At 41.2% G+C, this 17,898-nt stretch overlaps 1 protein-coding gene across 1 annotated transcript in view; it reads left to right on the top strand.

Annotated features, from left to right (window-relative positions):
• Positions 1 to 17,898, top strand: part of LOC145397969 (putative glutamate receptor) — a 113,615-nt gene that overhangs the window by 93,732 nt on the left and 1,985 nt on the right. Inside the window, exon 11 of the mRNA XM_080270944.1 lies at positions 17,051 to 17,208. Coding sequence (XP_080127070.1) covers positions 17,051 to 17,208 — 158 coding nt within the window. The remainder of the gene's footprint in view (positions 1 to 17,050; positions 17,209 to 17,898) is intronic.

The raw sequence follows: 17,898 nt of genomic DNA on the forward strand, positions 1-17,898 counted from the left end.
AAAGACTCTTCGTCTTATTAACTCTCCTTCTCTTACTGGCTCTCTTCAACGTCTGTCTCTTAGCCTCACCATTGTATCTTAATCTCTTTTCTACATCTGCTTCAATATTCACTGCTGCTCTGAACCATCTGCCTGCACCTCTCCACCACTGCGACAGGTGCGTAGCACCAGTCTAGCAACAAACTCTCATCTCTTTTCTCTCCTACTCCCAGTCATTCAGTTATGCGACAGATCAGCTCTGGAACTGTCTCACTCTGTATTTCCTACGTCCTACGATCTCCAGCCTTTCAAACGGAGTGTGCCCAGGCATATCGAAATTAATGGATCATGAATTTGACTGTCTGTTGTATTTTTTTGTTTTATGATTTTTTTTTTTTTTTTTAATATCTCCGACTCTGGGCATAGGCTTCATAGCCTGTTCTCAAGGCCCAGCAGTCCTCCTACATACGATACACCTCCCTACATGTCACCACTTCGGCGCTAACACCCACCGTCCATATTGAATACAAGCTAGAGCTGTCTCATACAGAAATGGTGTATTGGTATTAGCGGGGTTATTTTAACAAGTCTGTGGGTCTTCTGGTACATCGGTAAAGTCTGATTTCATGAAATTCAAATCCTTAAACTGTTCCTGCCCCAGAGGGGATTTGAACCTGGGTCCGGTAGGATTGCAGGCCACCTCTCTACCAATGCGGGCTGCTGGCCTTTGGTTCCTTTTTCCTTGCATAAAAAAATTATATTTATCTATCTGTCTCTCTCTCTCTCTCTCTCTCTCTATCTATCTATCTATCTATATATATATATATATATATATATATATATATATACCTAGGCTGCTTCCCCCAAGGAAAGGGAGGTAGCCGAGACAGGACGACACACTCCCCGTTTACTTATCCATTCAAACACAGTCATTCGCATCTTAGCCCCAAAGGGGAGAAGGGACAGATCCTCACCGCTCCACACCACACAAGGGTCAACTGCGCAGTGCAATCAGTGACATCCGCAGCAGGGCCCGACAGCAGAGCTGGGTTACCCCTGCCACATCATAATAAACCCATCCCCTTACTCGCACCTGACCTGACTAGCTGATCATATATACAGGGTGTAACGCGACGTATGACAAAAACTTACACCAATGATCTACCATGTAATTTTGAGTATATTTTGTTCTATAAACATATGCTCTCTGCGACCCCAGTTCAGTACCCAGCATTCTGTAGTTTTGTATAAAAGCTTCGTCTCTTGCATGTGCCATTGGGTGAGAACTTGGCAGGGCGACGGGAGACGAGTATTATTAGCTTATACTGTACTGTACATGAAAATCCCATATCCTATCAGTACACACGAGTTTTAAGAAGAAACTTTACGTAGTCTATTGATTCTTTAACATCAAGTCATGCATTCATGCAATTCTTTTGCACAAATCGACTGTAATTAAGGATTAAATTTGAATTTTATGGCTTGCAAGGGAGTAGGGAGGGAGGGAGGACAGGCTGGTGTGTTGTTTCTGTTATGTAATATTTGGTTTGTAGGATGTTGCTACCAGCATTATCATAACACCCACAGTTTATTCAGTGAAAGAACATTCCTGAACTTAGTGACTAGCCTCACTTTAAATCAGGAGTAACATTATTATTTATTACAATTTTTCTGCTGCAAGTAAACGTGGCACCATTTTTGTCATTTAATGACGTGAGAACAGTGATACAGGATTGCCAATTTAACGCCTATGCAACTAGACCTATTTTTTCCTTCTACTTGCAGCACTAACATCTGGCAACATGATATCTAGCTACATTCTGGATATTTTTGCCATTTTTAGGTGATATTCTAAGATTTTATCGTATTTTGTAGCGATGTTTTGCAGTGTTTATTATCTAGCGACATTCTAGCAAGTTTTCAGGATTAAACTAGCGAGATTGATAAGGACTTGGCAACCCTGCGTTCACTCTCATTTGAACGGGAACATTTGCGTGGGAGGCATACACTTCAAATACTCGTTCTCCGCGTTCTGTTGTTCACCGGGTTCAGCTTCACATGTTCATGAAACAGTATGCTACGTACGTACAGCAATGAAGAATATGCAGATATCGTGTATTTTTTTTACGGGTTCTGCGATGGTAATGCCAGCCTGCAGAGAGGAACATAGGTGGAGATACCCAAGGGCGCCACGTTTACTTGCAGCAGAAAAATTGTGATAAATAATATTCTTCCTGACGTAAAGTGAGGCTAATCTCCCTTTAGAATAACGTTTTTTCTCTGAATGAGCTGTGGGTGTTATGATAATGCTGGTAGCAACATCCTACAAACCAAATATTACATAACTGGCAACAACACACCAGCCTGTCCTCCCTCCCTCCCTACTCCCTTGCAAGCCATAAAATTCAAATTTAATCCTTAATTACAGTCGATTTGTGCAAAAGAATTGCATGAATGCATGACGATGTTAAAGAATCAATAGACTACGTAAAGTTTCTTCTTAAAACTCGTGTGAACTGATATGATATGGGATTTTCATGTACAGTACAGTATATGCTAATAATACTCGTCTCCCGTCGCCCTGCCAAGCTCTCACCCAATGGCACATGCAAGAGACGAAGCTTTTACACAAAACTACAGAATGCTGGGTACTGAACTGGGGTCGCAGAGAGCATATGTTTATAGAACAAAATATACTCAAAATTACATGGTAGATCATTGGTGTAAGTTTTTGTCATACGTCGCGTTACACCCTGTATATATATATATATATATATATATATATATATATATATATATATATTCACTCAATGTTGTCCTGCCTTATGGTCTCTACACTGAATAGCAAGCCAAATGGTTTCCATTACCCAGGAAACCATCTACCATGCTGGGTGGTAATCATATAATCCGGGTTTCTGACAGGGTTAAATGTCCCCCAGGTACCCCTATGGGCAGGTTCGGATGGCCATGTGGATTATGAGAGGTGTCAATGGGGAAAGCAAGAGGGTGGAAATGGTGAATGTGTTCAAGAGTGTGAAATAACCCGTGATGACACTGTGTGAAACTAAGATGAAAGGGTGTGATGTGGAGGTGTGGGAAGATGTAAAGTGTTCATGAATTGGCGAGAGAGATGCAGGGAAGGAGTTATTTTGTTGATGAATGAAGTGTGGCTGAGTGGAATATGAAATTACAAAATATGCGTCAGCGCGAGATGTATGTTGGTCAAGTTAAAGTTTGAGAAGGTGAAACTGGCAGTGATTGTGGCGTATGCACCGTGTGAGGACAGGAGTGAGACAGAGAAGAAAGTTTTTTCGGATGAACTAGATGAAGTAGCAGGAGAAATGCCCATGTTTTATAAAGTGATTGTAATAGGCGATAAGAATGGTAGAGTAGACACTGGTCCTGTGAATGATATAATGGATAATAATGCAGTACCAGAAGAGAATGATAATGGGAAGCGACTGAAGGACATGTGTCAAGAAAGGAGGTTGTGCATCTGTAATCTGTATTTAAACACAAAGATGCTCATTAATATAAGTGGTATGGAGGGAAAGATCATATTGAAAGGAGCCTGGTTGATTAGTGCTTGTAGAGAAATCGAAGCTGGGTTGTGTTGCTGATACTAGGGTAGTGAGAGGACTATATGGAGGTTTGTTAGGTCAAATGATTGTGGTCTGCAGGATCAAGCTGAGAGGAGTGAGATGGACCAAGAGAGAGAGGAGCTGTCACAGAGAGAGACTGAAAGTCGAGAAGCTGAGGATCAAAGAATTGGCAGATGAATACAGAGCCAGATTAGGGGAGGAGTTAAAATCACTGAATTAGAATGAAATAGATATGGACAGACTTTAGAATGCATATAGGGACTGCTTAGTTAGGAATGCTAAAGCAGTGTGTTTTGTGGCAAGAGGAACAACAAGGAAGAAAGGTACAGCACGGTGGGATGAAGAGATTAAGAGAGCAGTGGAGGAAAAGAGGAAGAAGAGGCTGGAGTGGATACAGAACAAGGGTTCAGTTGAAATAAGAAATGAATATATTGAGATTAGGAACCACGTAAAGAGACTAGTGAAGAGGAAAAAGGAGGTAAATGATGATTAAGGAAGAATAATGAATGAAAATTACTCTGAAAATAAAAAAGTAATTCTGCAAAAAAGTGCAGAAATGTAAAGTGACAGTGGAAAGAAATGTGAAAGTGTAAAGTATGTAAGTGGTAGATTATTAATCCATGGGGATGAAGTAAGGACAAGATGGGAAGAATAATTTGAAAGTCTGATGAATGGAAATGGGGGGTGCACCGAGACTGAATGCGGTGCCAGGAATCTCGACACTCGCAGAGGTGAAAGACGCTGTGAAGCAGCTGAAAAATGGGAAAGCAGCTGGGGTTGATGAGGTGTATGCAGAGATGATTAAGAGGGGTGGAGAGGGCGAAATGAAGTGTTTGTTGGGGATATGTAAGAAGGCATGGATGAGGAAAATTGTGCCAGTGGAATGGAAAAAGGTAGTGATTGCACCCCAGCAGAAAAATAAATGTGAGCGAAGTGAGTGCAAGAATTTTCAATGCATAAGTCTACTGAGTGTGGTTGAAAAGGTATATGGAAGAATTATTATTGATAAAAGTATGAGAGAGATCAGAGGTCCTAGTGTGTGATGAACAGGGTAGCTTTAGGAGTGGCAAAGGAAGTGTGGATCAAATAACTGCAGTAAGACAGATAGTGGTGAAGGCGTGTGAGAACGACTATAAGGTGTTTATGGTATTTATGGATCTAGAAAAAGCATACGACAAAGTAGACACAGACGGATTGTGGAAGGTTTTGCGCATGTCGATAGTAAGCTGCTAGGTGCCGCCGAGAGTTTTTATGATGGTAACCAAGGAGTGTAAGAGTAAATGAGCATCAAAGTGATTGGTTCACAATCATTGTGGGCGTAGGACAAGGGTGTGTGGTGTCTGCATGGTTGTTCCATATGTACTTATGGATGGGGTGATGAAAGAAGTAAATTCACGAGTAAAAGGGAGAGGGATGGCTTTGGTAATGAATGGTGATGGATGAAATATCTCAGATTTGTTGTATGCTGATGATGCAGTGCTGCTTGCAAATACCAGACAAGAGGTTGGTAGACTTGTGCAGAGCTTTGCTGATGTGTGTGAACGTCGTGCCTTGAGAGTAAATGTAGAAAACAGTAACGTGACGGTTATTGAGAGAGAAGGTGACTCCCAGTTTGGTGTTACAGTGAATGGAGAGAGACTGGAATTGGTGAGAGAGTTCAAATACCTGAGTACAGTGATAGAAAGGAGAGGAAAACGTGCAAAATAAAGTGGAGAGTGACACAAGGAAGGAAAAAGCTGGTGCTATGAAGGCCTTGACAAAAAACAGAGGCTTTATGTTGCAGATGTGCGAGGTTTACATGAAGAAGTGTTAGTGACAACATTAACATACGGATGTGAGACTATGGACTGCCACGAAAATGAAAAGTCAGGAGCTGGAGCGGTGGAAATGGGACTGCTGACGGATGTATGTGGAGTACAGAGAGTGGATAGGATACGGAATAATGTGATTCGTGAAAGATGTGGGATGAGGAAGTCTGTGAACATCAGAATCGAAGAGAGTGTACTGAGGTGGTTTGGTCATGTGGAGAGAATGGATAACAATAGAGTGGTGAAAAAGGTATATCTGAGTGAATTAGATGGAAGGATGAGGCGAGGTCGGCCAAAAAGAAGGTGGAGGGATATGGTTGATGAGAAGGTGAGGAAGAGAGGTATGGAAGTTGGTGAGACTAAGGGACTGGCAAGAGACTGAGCTGCTGGACGAATTTTGTTCGAAGAAGTGCATAACCAGGGATTTGGCACTTTTTAATATGACATCCTTCGAACCGACTCTGTCAGATAGGTATATGTAAAGCTATAGAACGCGATAAATTTTTTTTTGCCTATCTGATGGAGCCAAGATTCCGTGGGCTTGAATGATGTGTGAATGGAAGTGTGGTATATTGAATTAGGCAAACTTCCAGTAGGCTGTCTAGACGTTGCTACTACTCACCCTGCCCTAGGGTGGGAAAGGAGGTCCGAATGATGATGACGATGACGATGATGATGATGATGATCTATCTATCTGTCTGCTTATATATACATCTATCTATCTATCTATCTATCTATATCTATGTATCTATATATATACATATATACAATAGATAGATAGATATAGATAGATAGATAGATATAGATAGATAGATAGATAGATATAGATAGATAGATAGATAGATAGATAGATCCCATTGGAGCCCGGTGTCCCGAGTATTGGATACAAATGGGATTTTTCAAGTCTTTATAAAGTAGGGAATCTCCGGGTAGGGACCTATGAGCTTCGCGACTATGAGCCGATAGGCGGAGGGCGGTACGCTTAGTGCCATCCCAGTGCAGTGCCTCGCCCAGCACCCCTGGGATCCAATGGGTTAAATATATATATATATATATATATATATATATATATATATATATATATATATATATTGTTACATAGCCTATGATTTCATCATCCTTTGTGTAATTTTAACGCACAGTATGCTGCATGTTTGATCACGAGCGTGTTCTGCCTCAGTCCCCCCCTTCTACCGTTATAGTAGAGTAAGTCGTTCTCTCTGTTGTCCAGAGCGGGATTGTCAACTCTACGTCCCCATGGCTTCATTTGCGCGTCCTTATTACAAGTTGTATCAAGCTCTCCTGGCTCCTATATATTGAGCTCAGTCTCTGCATCATTGCCACTTAGATCTGCTCCTCATTTTGTTCATATCTCTGTCCTCCTCTGTACAGATATTATTATTGTGAGTGCTCAAGAAGTCTCCAACCATCTAGCAGCTGTGTGTAATTTGAGTATAACTGTTGTTGCATTTTTTCTTGTACTGTATAGCATAAGTTTAATTTGTAGACCTAGTGAAGTTTTTGTAATTCGTGTGGGGTTCTTTATGTCAGTCATTTTTGATAATAGTTTGTATCTGTAATTATTTATCTGGCATTCACTGAGTATTATCTGGTATCTCATTTTATCAGGGCTGACTTAGATAAAATTTACTCTTGCTAATTTCGTGTTAATAGAGGCTATTGCAGTTAACCATATATTTAACCTGTTTATTTGCCATTACATTATCCTTATGAGTCCTGAATGTTTTGTTGTTAATTTAAGCATTAAACTTTAACTTGTAATTTTACCTAACTCTTTTGTTTTGAACCTGGAACTTTACGGGACAGTAGTGACTCTTCGTATTCTCACTTAAAGTGTACATTATCTTTCTCTGTTCCGTAACATAAATTTGGCGACCTCATATCAGGATATTCAGGATATTATCATAAGGATATTGTTTGATATTTTGTGACTGTGATATATTCATGATGGCTACTATTTCTACACTTGATGAAGCCAAAGATTTTTTTTCAAATGTGCAAACAGTGTGTGATATAGAAAACAGAACAAAGAATGAACTTAAGCTTGTTGCTCAACAATTGGGAATTGCAGTTCACTCTCATCATTCTAAAGATCAAATTGTTGGCATGATTAATAAAAGCTTGTTTAATGTAACTCCTCCAAATGAGCAAACGCAGATTGAATTAGATAAGTTACAGCTAGCTCTGCAGGAGGCTAAGGCTAAGGAGGCAGAGTCTCGTGTTAAGGAAGCAAATGCTCGTATTGAAGAGGCACAGGTACAGGCTCAGGCACAAATTGAACTTGCCAGGATTCAGGCAGACCATGAGTATCGCATGAAACAAGGTGGAACTGGATCATCTAGCTCTGATGATTTTGATGTGGCTAAAAATGTTAAACTTGTCCCTCCTTTTAATGAATCTGATTTAACAAAGTATTTTCAGTTGTTTGAGAGGGTAGCTACAGGTTTTAATTGGCCTAAGGAGTATTGGCCAGTACTCCTTCAAACTGTTCTCACCGGTAAAGCTCAAGTAACTTATGCATCTTTGCCTCAGGATCAGTCTGATAATTATGATGTAGTTAAGAGCTTGATTCTTAAGGCCTATGAGCTTGTTCCTGAAGCCTATAGAGTAAAATTTAGGACAACTTACAAGCAAGATAAGCAATCCCATGTTGAGTATGCAAAAATCAAAGAAGATTTGTTGGAGCAGTGGTTAAATTCTAAGAATGTGGATTCTGATTTTGACAAATTTAAGCAGATGATTTTGCTGGAGGACTTCAAAAGGTGTATTTATAAAGATGTAAGCCTATATCTTAATGAGAAAAGAATAGATAATTTGTCTGATGCTGCAGTTTTAGCTGATGAGTATGTTCTCACTCACAAGAGATATTCTAGAGAAAAAGGGAAAGCTGAGAGTAAGTACGTTGCCTCTACTCAGAGTACAGGTAACAGGAAAGAGAATAAGGATGATGTTTCTCAGGAAGTAAATACCAGCTTCACCTCTAGATTTCAGAAAAGTAAATGTACTTATTGTAGTAAGCTTGGTCATACTACGGAGAGATGTTTCAGGAGACAGCGTGATGTGAACAAAAAGGAGTCTTTAAATATTCAGTCAATTGGTCTAGTGTCCACTCTTGAGAGTTCCCAGAATTCTTTAACTGAGTTAACTGAACCTGCTTTGAGGGGTAACTTAAATTCTCATGATGGAGCTCCTCTTTTGAGCAGTAACGTGGGTGACACTCTCAAGAGTTCATGTGCTAATTTCCTGTCTGGTGGTTTTGTCAGTCCTCTGGACAGTAATGACAGGAAATCAGTTCAAATATATCGTGATACAGGTGCTTGCCAATCCCTTATGCTGACCAGTGTTCTAGGCTCTAATTTTAATTCCTCTGATGAAACTGTAATCTTACAAGGTGAGGGGAATAATTACTTCTCTGTTCCTCTGTGCAGAGTGAATTTAGAGTCTGGTTTTGTTAATGGTTCTGTTATGGTTGGGTTGGTTGAGACACTCCCAATGTCAGGTGTAACTTTCTTACTTGGAAATGATATTGGTGGAAGTCAAGTGTGTCCAGCTCCTCAGTTGTCTAGTGAGCCAGTGGCTGTGTCCAGGATTGTGATGTCCCTGATGTGTTCCCTGCATGTGCTGTCACTAGGGCTAAGTCTAAAGTTACTGGTGATTTAGAGGATAATGATGATGATGATGTTATCCTAGCTGACACTTTTCTTGCTAATTTGGACCACTCACCAGATGAGGCAGTACCCCGTAGTGTTGATAATTTGTCTCGTCAAGAGTTGGTTGAGTTGCAGGTTGCTGACCCTGAGTTGAAAGGTCTAGCTAACTCTGCTTACAGTGAAGAAGAGTCAGCCGGTGCTTCTACTTGTTATTATGTAAAGTCAGGAGTACTTATGAGGAAGTGGAGACCCCCAACAGCATCAGCCGACTGTGAATGGGAGGTTGTACATCAAGTTGTCATCCCTCGTGTTTGTAGGCAGGATATCATTCGAGTGGCTCATGATTCCAGTTTGGCAGGACACCTTGGAGTGAGGAAGACTGTGGCACGCATTTTGAAACACTTCTACTGGCCAGGTATCTTCAGGGATGTTTCCTGGTATTGTAAGTCTTGTCACACCTGTCAAGTTGTGGGGAAGTGTAATCAGACCGAAAAGGTTGCACCTCTAGTTCCCATTCCTCCTTTTGAGGCGCCTTTCACCCGTGTGTTGGTGGATATTGTGGGCCCTCTTCCTAAGACTTCTTCAGGATTTTCTTATGTGTTGACCATGATTGACATGGCTACTCGTTATCCTGAAGCCATTCCACTTAGAAACATCTCAGCAAAGAACGTGGTTAAGGAAATGCTGGGGTTCTTCACAAAGTTTGGTCTGCCCAAGGAGGTACAGTCAGACCGGGGGAGTAATTTCATGTCAAACGTTTTCAAGCAGTCTCTGAAAGAGTTGGGCATCACCCAGATCACGTCTTCAGCTTACCATCCCCAGACCCAAGGAGCGTTGGAGAGATATCATCAAACACTCAAATCGATGCTCAAGAAATACTGTTTGGAACATCAGAAAGACTGGGATAAAGGTCTTCCATTCGTTGTGTTTGCTGCAAGAGAATCTCCAAATGAATCACTGGGCTTCTCACCTTTTGAACTACTGTTTGGCCATGAAGTAAGAGGACCCCTTAAGCTACTCAAGGAATGCTGGCTGTCGGAGGAAGATGACGTCAACCTGCTGAGTATGTGATGAATTTCAAAGAACGGCTGTCCACTGCTTTACAGCTGGCGAGAGAGAATTTAGGAGCTGCTCAGGAGAAGATGAAGACTTGGTATGATAAGAAGTCCAGGTTACGCCACTTTCAGCCAGGAGATCAGGTTTTGATTCTGTTACCAGTTCATGGGCAACCTCTTCAAGCCAAGTTTAGTGGCCCTTATTTCGTGGAGAAGAAACTCAGTGATGTCAACTATGTCATCGCCACACCAGATCGTAGAAAGAACAAGCAACTATGTCACATCAAAATGCTAAAGTTATATCACAGGCGGGACGAAAATAATCCAGTCTGCACTGTAGCTGTTCCACCCGAGTCTGCAAGTGAAGCTCTCCCATGCAGTATGAGCCTGAGTGATAGTTTGGGGAAGAATCCTGATATCATGAATGATCTCCAGACTAAGCTTTCTCATCTACCACCCAAGGAAAGGCAGGAGTTTTCGGCATTACTGCAGGAGTACCCGCAAGTGTTCCGTGCCACTCCAGGAAGAACCACTGTGTTGATGCATGATGTCGATGTTGGAGACGCAAAAGCCAATTAAATTGCCTCCTTACCGTGTGAACCCAGTGAAAGTTCCTCTCATCCAGAAGGAGCTTGGCTACCTGTTGGACCACAAGATGATTGAGCCCTGTCAGAGCGAGTGGAGTTCTCCTGTCACTCTATTCCCTAAGCCAGGTGGGTCACAGAGGCTTTGCATCGACTACAGACGTGTTAATCAGATAACCAAAACAGACACTTACCCTCTCCCTCGTGTGGAAGATTGCATAGACAAGATCGGAAAGGCTAGGTACATAAGTAAGTTTGATTTGTTAAAGGGATACTGGCAAGTACCTATGACTGAACGTGCTAGGGAGATGTCATGTTTTGTAACATTAGGAAAGGCTTTTGCATGTTCAGTAATGCCGTATGGTATGAAGAATGCACCAGCCACATTTCAGAAGCTCATGAATGTTGTAACAGAGGATTTGGCAGGGTGTGTTGTTTATATTGATGATGTATTAATCTTCAGTGACAACTGGAAAGATCACCTATGCCATGTCAGTAAATTTCTTGACCGTTTAGTTCATGCTAATCTTGTAGCTAATTTATCAAAGTGTGAGTTTGGTCAAGCTAAAGTTCAGTACCTTGGGTATGTAATTGGTGATGGACATGTTGCACCACCAGGAGCTAAGGTTCAGGTTATAAGTGATCTTCCCAGACCTAAAAAGTAGGAAAGAGCTACAAAGATTTTTGGGAATGGTAGGTTATTACAGGAGATTTGTTCTTAACTTTTCTATTCTTGTATCACCACTTACAGACCTACTGAAAAAGGGAGTTAAATTTGTCTGGACCGATAACTGTGAATCCTCTTTCAACAAACTTAAAGCTATTCTATTAAGTCAGCCAGTGCTCGCTACTCCAAATTTTGCTAAGCCTTTTAAGATGGCTGTTGATGCAAGTGATACAGGAGCTGGGGCTGTTTTGCTGCAAGAGGATGATCAGGGTATTGAACATCCTGTATCTTATTACAGTAAGAAGTTCACTCCACCTCAAAAGAACTACTCAACTATTGAGAAAGAGCTTTTGGCCTTGATTTTGGGTTTACAGCATTTTTCATTTTATTTGTGTTCTGGTTTTGACCCCATAGTCATTTATACCGATCATAACCCACTGAAATTCCTTAGTAAGTTTAAAGATAAAAATCAGAGATTGACAAGATGGAGTCTACTTCTTCAGGAGTATTCATTAGACATACAACATGTCAAGGGGAAAGAAAATGTTATTGCAGATTGCTTATCCAGACTTTAGACAGATTGTTTTAGAGTAATAAGAAATTTCCTTTGTAAATTTTTTTTTTTTGTGGGGAGGTGTTACATAGCCTATGATTTCATCATCCTTTGTGTAATTTTAACGCACAGTATGCTGCATGTTTGATCACGAGCGTGTTCTGCCTCAGTCCCCCCCTTCTACCGTTATAGTAGAGTAAGTCGTTCTCTCTGTTGTCCAGAGCGGGATTGTCAACTCTACGTCCCCATGGCTTCATTTGCGCGTCCTTATTACAAGTTGTATCAAGCTCTCCTGGCTCCTATATATTGAGCTCAGTCTCTGCATCATTGCCACTTAGATCTGCTCCTCATTTTGTTCACATCTCTGTCCTCCCCTGTACAGATATTATTATTGTGAGTGCTCAAGAAGTCTCCAACCATCTAGCAGCTGTGTGTAATTTGAGTATAACTGTTGTTGCATTTTTTCTTGTACTGTATAGCATAAGTTTAATTTGTAGGCCTAGTGAAGTTTTTGTAATTCGTGTGGGGTTCTTTATGTCAGTCATTTTTGATAATAGTTTGTATCTGTAATTATTTATCTGGCATTCACTGAGTATTATCTGGTATCTCATTTTATCAGGGCTGACTTAGATAAAATTTACTCTTGCTAATTTCGTGTTAATAGAGGCTATTGCAGTTAACCATATATTTAACCTGTTTATTTGCCATTACATTATCCTTATGAGTCCTGAATGTTTTGTTGTTAATTTAAGCATTAAACTTTAACTTGTAATTTTACCTAACTCTTTTGTTTTGAACCTGGAACTTTACGGGACAGTAGTGACTCTTCGTATTCTCACTTAAAGTGTACATTATCTTTCTCTGTTCCGTAACAATATATATATATACATATATATATATATATATATATATATATATATATATATATATATATATATATATATTGTAAGTGTGTGTGTGTGTGTTTTGGTATAACTAGGCAGGATATTTTGTTGGAGACATTCGAGGTTCAAAGCTATAGCACATTCCTTTATTGATTTCTTCATATACTGTTTCTATTTGCCGCATATTTTTTTTCGGTGATCTTCCTGGGGTTTCTTCAGGAGTTCCCCAAAGGGCAACGACGCTTCGGAACTATCTCGTTCCATCTTCAGGCTGGATCTAATGGTTCAGTCGTAGGTGGCTGCTTATATACGATTCAGGTGAATCAGGTGGAGACAGGTTGGCGAAACTGATCAGCTAAGCTAATCACTCACTGGCTGCTTCGTTTGCTAAGCTTATGTGGCATTGAGATAATTGCAGGATTTTGAAATCTACTTGTATGTTTATTGTGGGTTGTTTTGTGATAATGTATATTGACTCTAGAAACCAGAGACGGCGAGGGTCTTGTACTTTGTGATTATTTTTGGTGTCCTCATCCATGCCTCGTCGTGTCAATTGGGAGTTGTGAAGGGTGGCGTGTTGGTTCTTGATGGCTCCATTCTGTAGGTGACAGGTGAGGCGCCTCGATAGTCTGGTCTCTGTCATTCCAATGTATGAGTGAGGTCCACACTCCTCACTACTGCAGTTATGCTGGTAAATGACATGGTCCTCCTGAAGGGGTGTCTTGATCATGGTTGGACGCTTGCAGTGAGGGCGCAACTGGAGATTGAGGTTCTCCTCAATGACATACAGCGACTTGAGAAGGCAGGGAAAGTAAGGGCGACACTTGACCTTCAACCCTCCCTCCTCTCCAAGGCCGCGAAGACCCATGGCTCCCACCACCGCAAAAACATCAACAGTAGCCACCACATAGCCGCCAAACATGTGCGACAAAATGAAAGCATTTCAAAAACATAAGCAGAAACCACTATCTGGTCGCCAAACAGCTGCGACAAAACAAAAACATCGTCATCCGACACACTGACAAAACTGCCTCCTTCGTCATTATCAACAAGGAGGACTACATTCAGATCAACACAACCCTCAATAACACTTCTAAGTTTAGAAAGGTAACTCGTAACCCTCCCCACTCCACCAAGAAGCAAGTCAATGCTACCATCTCTGCTATCAGCACCACTACCAAAGGCCTACATCTTCAGAAGTTAATTGGCGAATACTCACCCTGCTACGTCTATGACAACGTCAAGACACACAAGCCCGATCATCTCACAGATACACACCGCCACCTACACCATAGCAAGAAACTCAACAAACTCCTGGCACCACACCCAACACCTACAGCCTATCCTCTGCTTCGAACTTCTTTGACGTCCTGCATGACGCCCCTGCTGCTGACGACCACATCATCGTCTCCCTCGACGTCAAAATGGTCTCTACTAACGTTCCTGTGAACAAGACAAATGACTTCATACATGACCGTGTATACCGCAGGGAGGACACCAAGCCCCTCGACATCCCAGACAAGGCCCTGAAGACTGCTGGAACTCTGCACAAAAGAAGCTCCTTCCACTTGCCCGAGCTGTCAGATATATCAGCAGATCGACAGTGTAGCGATGGGCAGCCCCCTCAGAGTCCTGTTCGCTAATTTCTACATGGGGACCATCGAACTGAGACTCTTAGCTACTAGCCGTCCCTCCATATGCTGACGCTACATCGACGACATCTTCCTTTGCATCAAGGACCTTCAGGAGTTGCAGGACTTCAGACTGCGCCTCATCGCTGCCTCTGGACTTAATTTCACCTCTGAAGAAGCCAATGACGGACACCTGCCCTTCCTGGACATGCTTGTCACTGCACAGAACGCAGGATTCAAGGCTACAGTATTCATTAAGCCCACGAACAAAGGACTCTGCTGAATAGAGATAGTTAGTGCCCCAGACGTTACCTGTGCTTCGCCATCAGCGCCTACGTCAGAAGAGCCCTCTCGCACTGCTCCACTTGGAAAGATGCCCACCAGGAACTAGAATGCGTGACTCCAGTCCTCGTTAACAACGGCTATACTAAGACCGACGTATCCATCTTAATTAAGAGACATACGGACAAATGGTACACTCACCAAGATACCATTACACCCACAACCGGCGAACACATCAAGATATATTACAGAAACCACATGTCTACCGACTACAAGGCGGATAAGAAGATCATCAAGGACATTGTATACAGAAATGTAAGCCCTACAGACTCGAAACAACACATTACTCTCATCATCTACTACAAAACAAGGAAAACAGCCCACCTGCTGCTTCGTACGGACCCGCCCTGACCAAAACCCCCCTTCTGGAGAACCATATTATTTACCAGCACAACTGCAGCAGTGAGGAGTGTGGACCTCACTCATACACTGGAATGACACGGACCAGACTATCGAGGCGCCTCATCTGTTACCTACAGAATGGAGCCTTCAAGAACCACTATGCCACCCTACACAACTCCTACCTGACACGACAAGACCTGGATGAAAAACAAAATAATCGACAGAGAACAGGACCCTCGCCGTCTCCTGTTTCTAGAGGCAAGCTACATTATCACAAAACAACCTACAATAAATACACAAGTCAAAGATTCCCAAATCCTGCCGCCATCAAAGCGCCAAATAAACTTAGCCAACGAAGCAGCCAATGAGTGATCAGCTAAGCTGATCAGCTCTGTCCACTTATCTCTACCTGCTTCACCTGAATCGTATATAAGCAGCCACTGACGACAGAACCATCAGATCCAGCCTGAAAATGGAACGAGATCGTTCTAAAACGTCGCTGCCCTTTGGGGAACTCGTGAAGATATTCGAAGGGGATCATCGAATAATTGTACGGGATATGGAAATCGTCCATGAAAAAATCAATAAAGGAATGTGCCATAGCTCTCAACCTCGTATGTCTTCAAGAATATATATATATATATATATATATATATATATATATATATATATATATATATATATATATATATATATATATATATATATATATATATATATATATATATATATATATATATATATATATATATATATATATATGTATATTGGCGTGTGTGTGTGTGTGTGTGTGTGTGTGTGTGTGTGTGTGTGTGTGTGTGTGATTTTAAATGCATTAATAATTTATTTTAAACTCATTAATGACGCCAATGGATTTTCTTTAAGTGCAGGCAATCACAACAGATACTTATAAGTATTTAGCAAATGGTAGTAGTACGCTGCTGTACACCAAGGTTGAACTTTGACAGTACCCTTTGACCTTGACCTTTGATCGCCTGTTCTCAAAGTCGAATCCTTTCACACAGCTTACCATGAGTGCATCTTCCTAGTTTGGTCTAACTCGGCAAAAATCTGCTTAAACAGTTTCAATAACATTATATTAATCCCTTGGCTGAACTTGAACCCTTTCACCATATTTGCTCTTAAGATCAAGAACGTATTAGCTGTTTTGTTTACAGTGACACACCTGTTGAAACTTGACCTTGCCCTGTGACCTTCACCTCACTCTGTTAACAAACTCAGTTCCCATAATTCTTGCCTTACGTTCAACCTTTCCACCTAGTTACGTCTAAAGCGGTCAAAACTGTTAAGTTGATCTTGTCATTTGATCTTCAGCATTTACATATTATTCTGAAAGACAATAAAGCAGTATCTTTGCTGAGTTTCAACCCTTTTCACAATTTCTGGTGTTAAAAATCAAAGAGTTGCTTGGGAAAAATTGTACACCAACATTTAGCCCTTTTCTTACTTGCATACTATTCGGTCCCTTGCTTAAATGACCTGTCAGTGGCCAAGTAACTTGTTGAGATACTTCTCTGCATATAAAATATTTTGGAGCCCCATATTAACAAATGCTGTGTTTTAGCAGTATTACAGAGAATATGATTTTTTAGGTGAGCCAATACTCCAAAAGCTTGAATGTTAAATGAAAGACTGTGTGACCCATTTCACTAAACATTTCATTGATAGTTCTCCCAAGTTCTTGTTTTTCTTTCATTCTTGTGGATTTTATGCACGCTTACGACAAAAGGATTTACCCCAGTGTAGCACAACGGACATTTGCAAATCTTTTCTGTGACCCTTGATTTTCGAGCTGGTCAGAATGCTGGCCACAGGAGAAGACTGAGACTTCGCAAAGTAGTGTAGATTTAATGACTCCCATGCAGGTGTTAGCATAAACCAAACCAGTCATCTCCTTCTTCCGAAACGCAGATTGAGGCGATTGAAGGAGTTTGGGATACTGGATCACCTCATCTACAGGGCCGTAGCCAACGCTGATGTTTGCAGCAACGCGGATCCGAGCGATGGACCGTCCCTCAGACCCCTCTCCCTGGGCGACTTCTACGGCGTGATCTCCATTTATTTTACCTGTAAGTTTCTAGGTTTGTATTACTTTAGCCCGCGAGTTTGAATTTCGTATTGTGAGGTTCATTGTGAATTTGGATATTTATCTGCCTACGTATCAAACAACCTATCTATTTGCCTGGCTGTATGTCTGTCTAAAAGTTTTAATGGTTCTATTGACTTGAAATGTCGGTTTAAATCATTGAGGTTTTAGTCAAATATCCCCACCCCATTTCTTGGCATGTAATCTTGAGTATTGGTATTCATTGGCTTCTGATTGTGAATACTCTCACTTCATTTGCTGTGCAGTTGTTTCGAATATTCTTTTTCTGTCCGTGAATTTAAGTAGTGAATAACGCTGTGAGAAAGCTGAAGAATGGGAAGCAGTCTGGTCTCATATTCATAAACCTTCTTGACCTTAAGTTTAGCATAAGGTCGTTTGTTTATACTTTTATCTTCACTGAGACCCCCGCAAAGAACCTCGGAACCAACGTAGAGTTAATACTGAAATAAATAATGAAATCAAACAATACACCTTTGATCATATTTAACTGGCTTAGAAATTTATCAATCGTAAAAACTGAACAGACTTTATGAACAAGACACCGATGCTGATGAAGTATAATTATGCAAAAATTTATTGTGGTGGTGGTGCTAGAGAGGGACACTTTTTCATTAGTGACTCCGATATAAGCACGCTGTATTGGCTGCAGGAG

The sequence above is a fragment of the Coenobita brevimanus genome, chromosome 44 (genome assembly GCF_032717465.1).
Source record: "Coenobita brevimanus isolate Jiangsu-jjx chromosome 44, ASM3271746v2, whole genome shotgun sequence".
Classification (NCBI taxonomy): domain Eukaryota; kingdom Metazoa; phylum Arthropoda; class Malacostraca; order Decapoda; family Coenobitidae; genus Coenobita; species Coenobita brevimanus.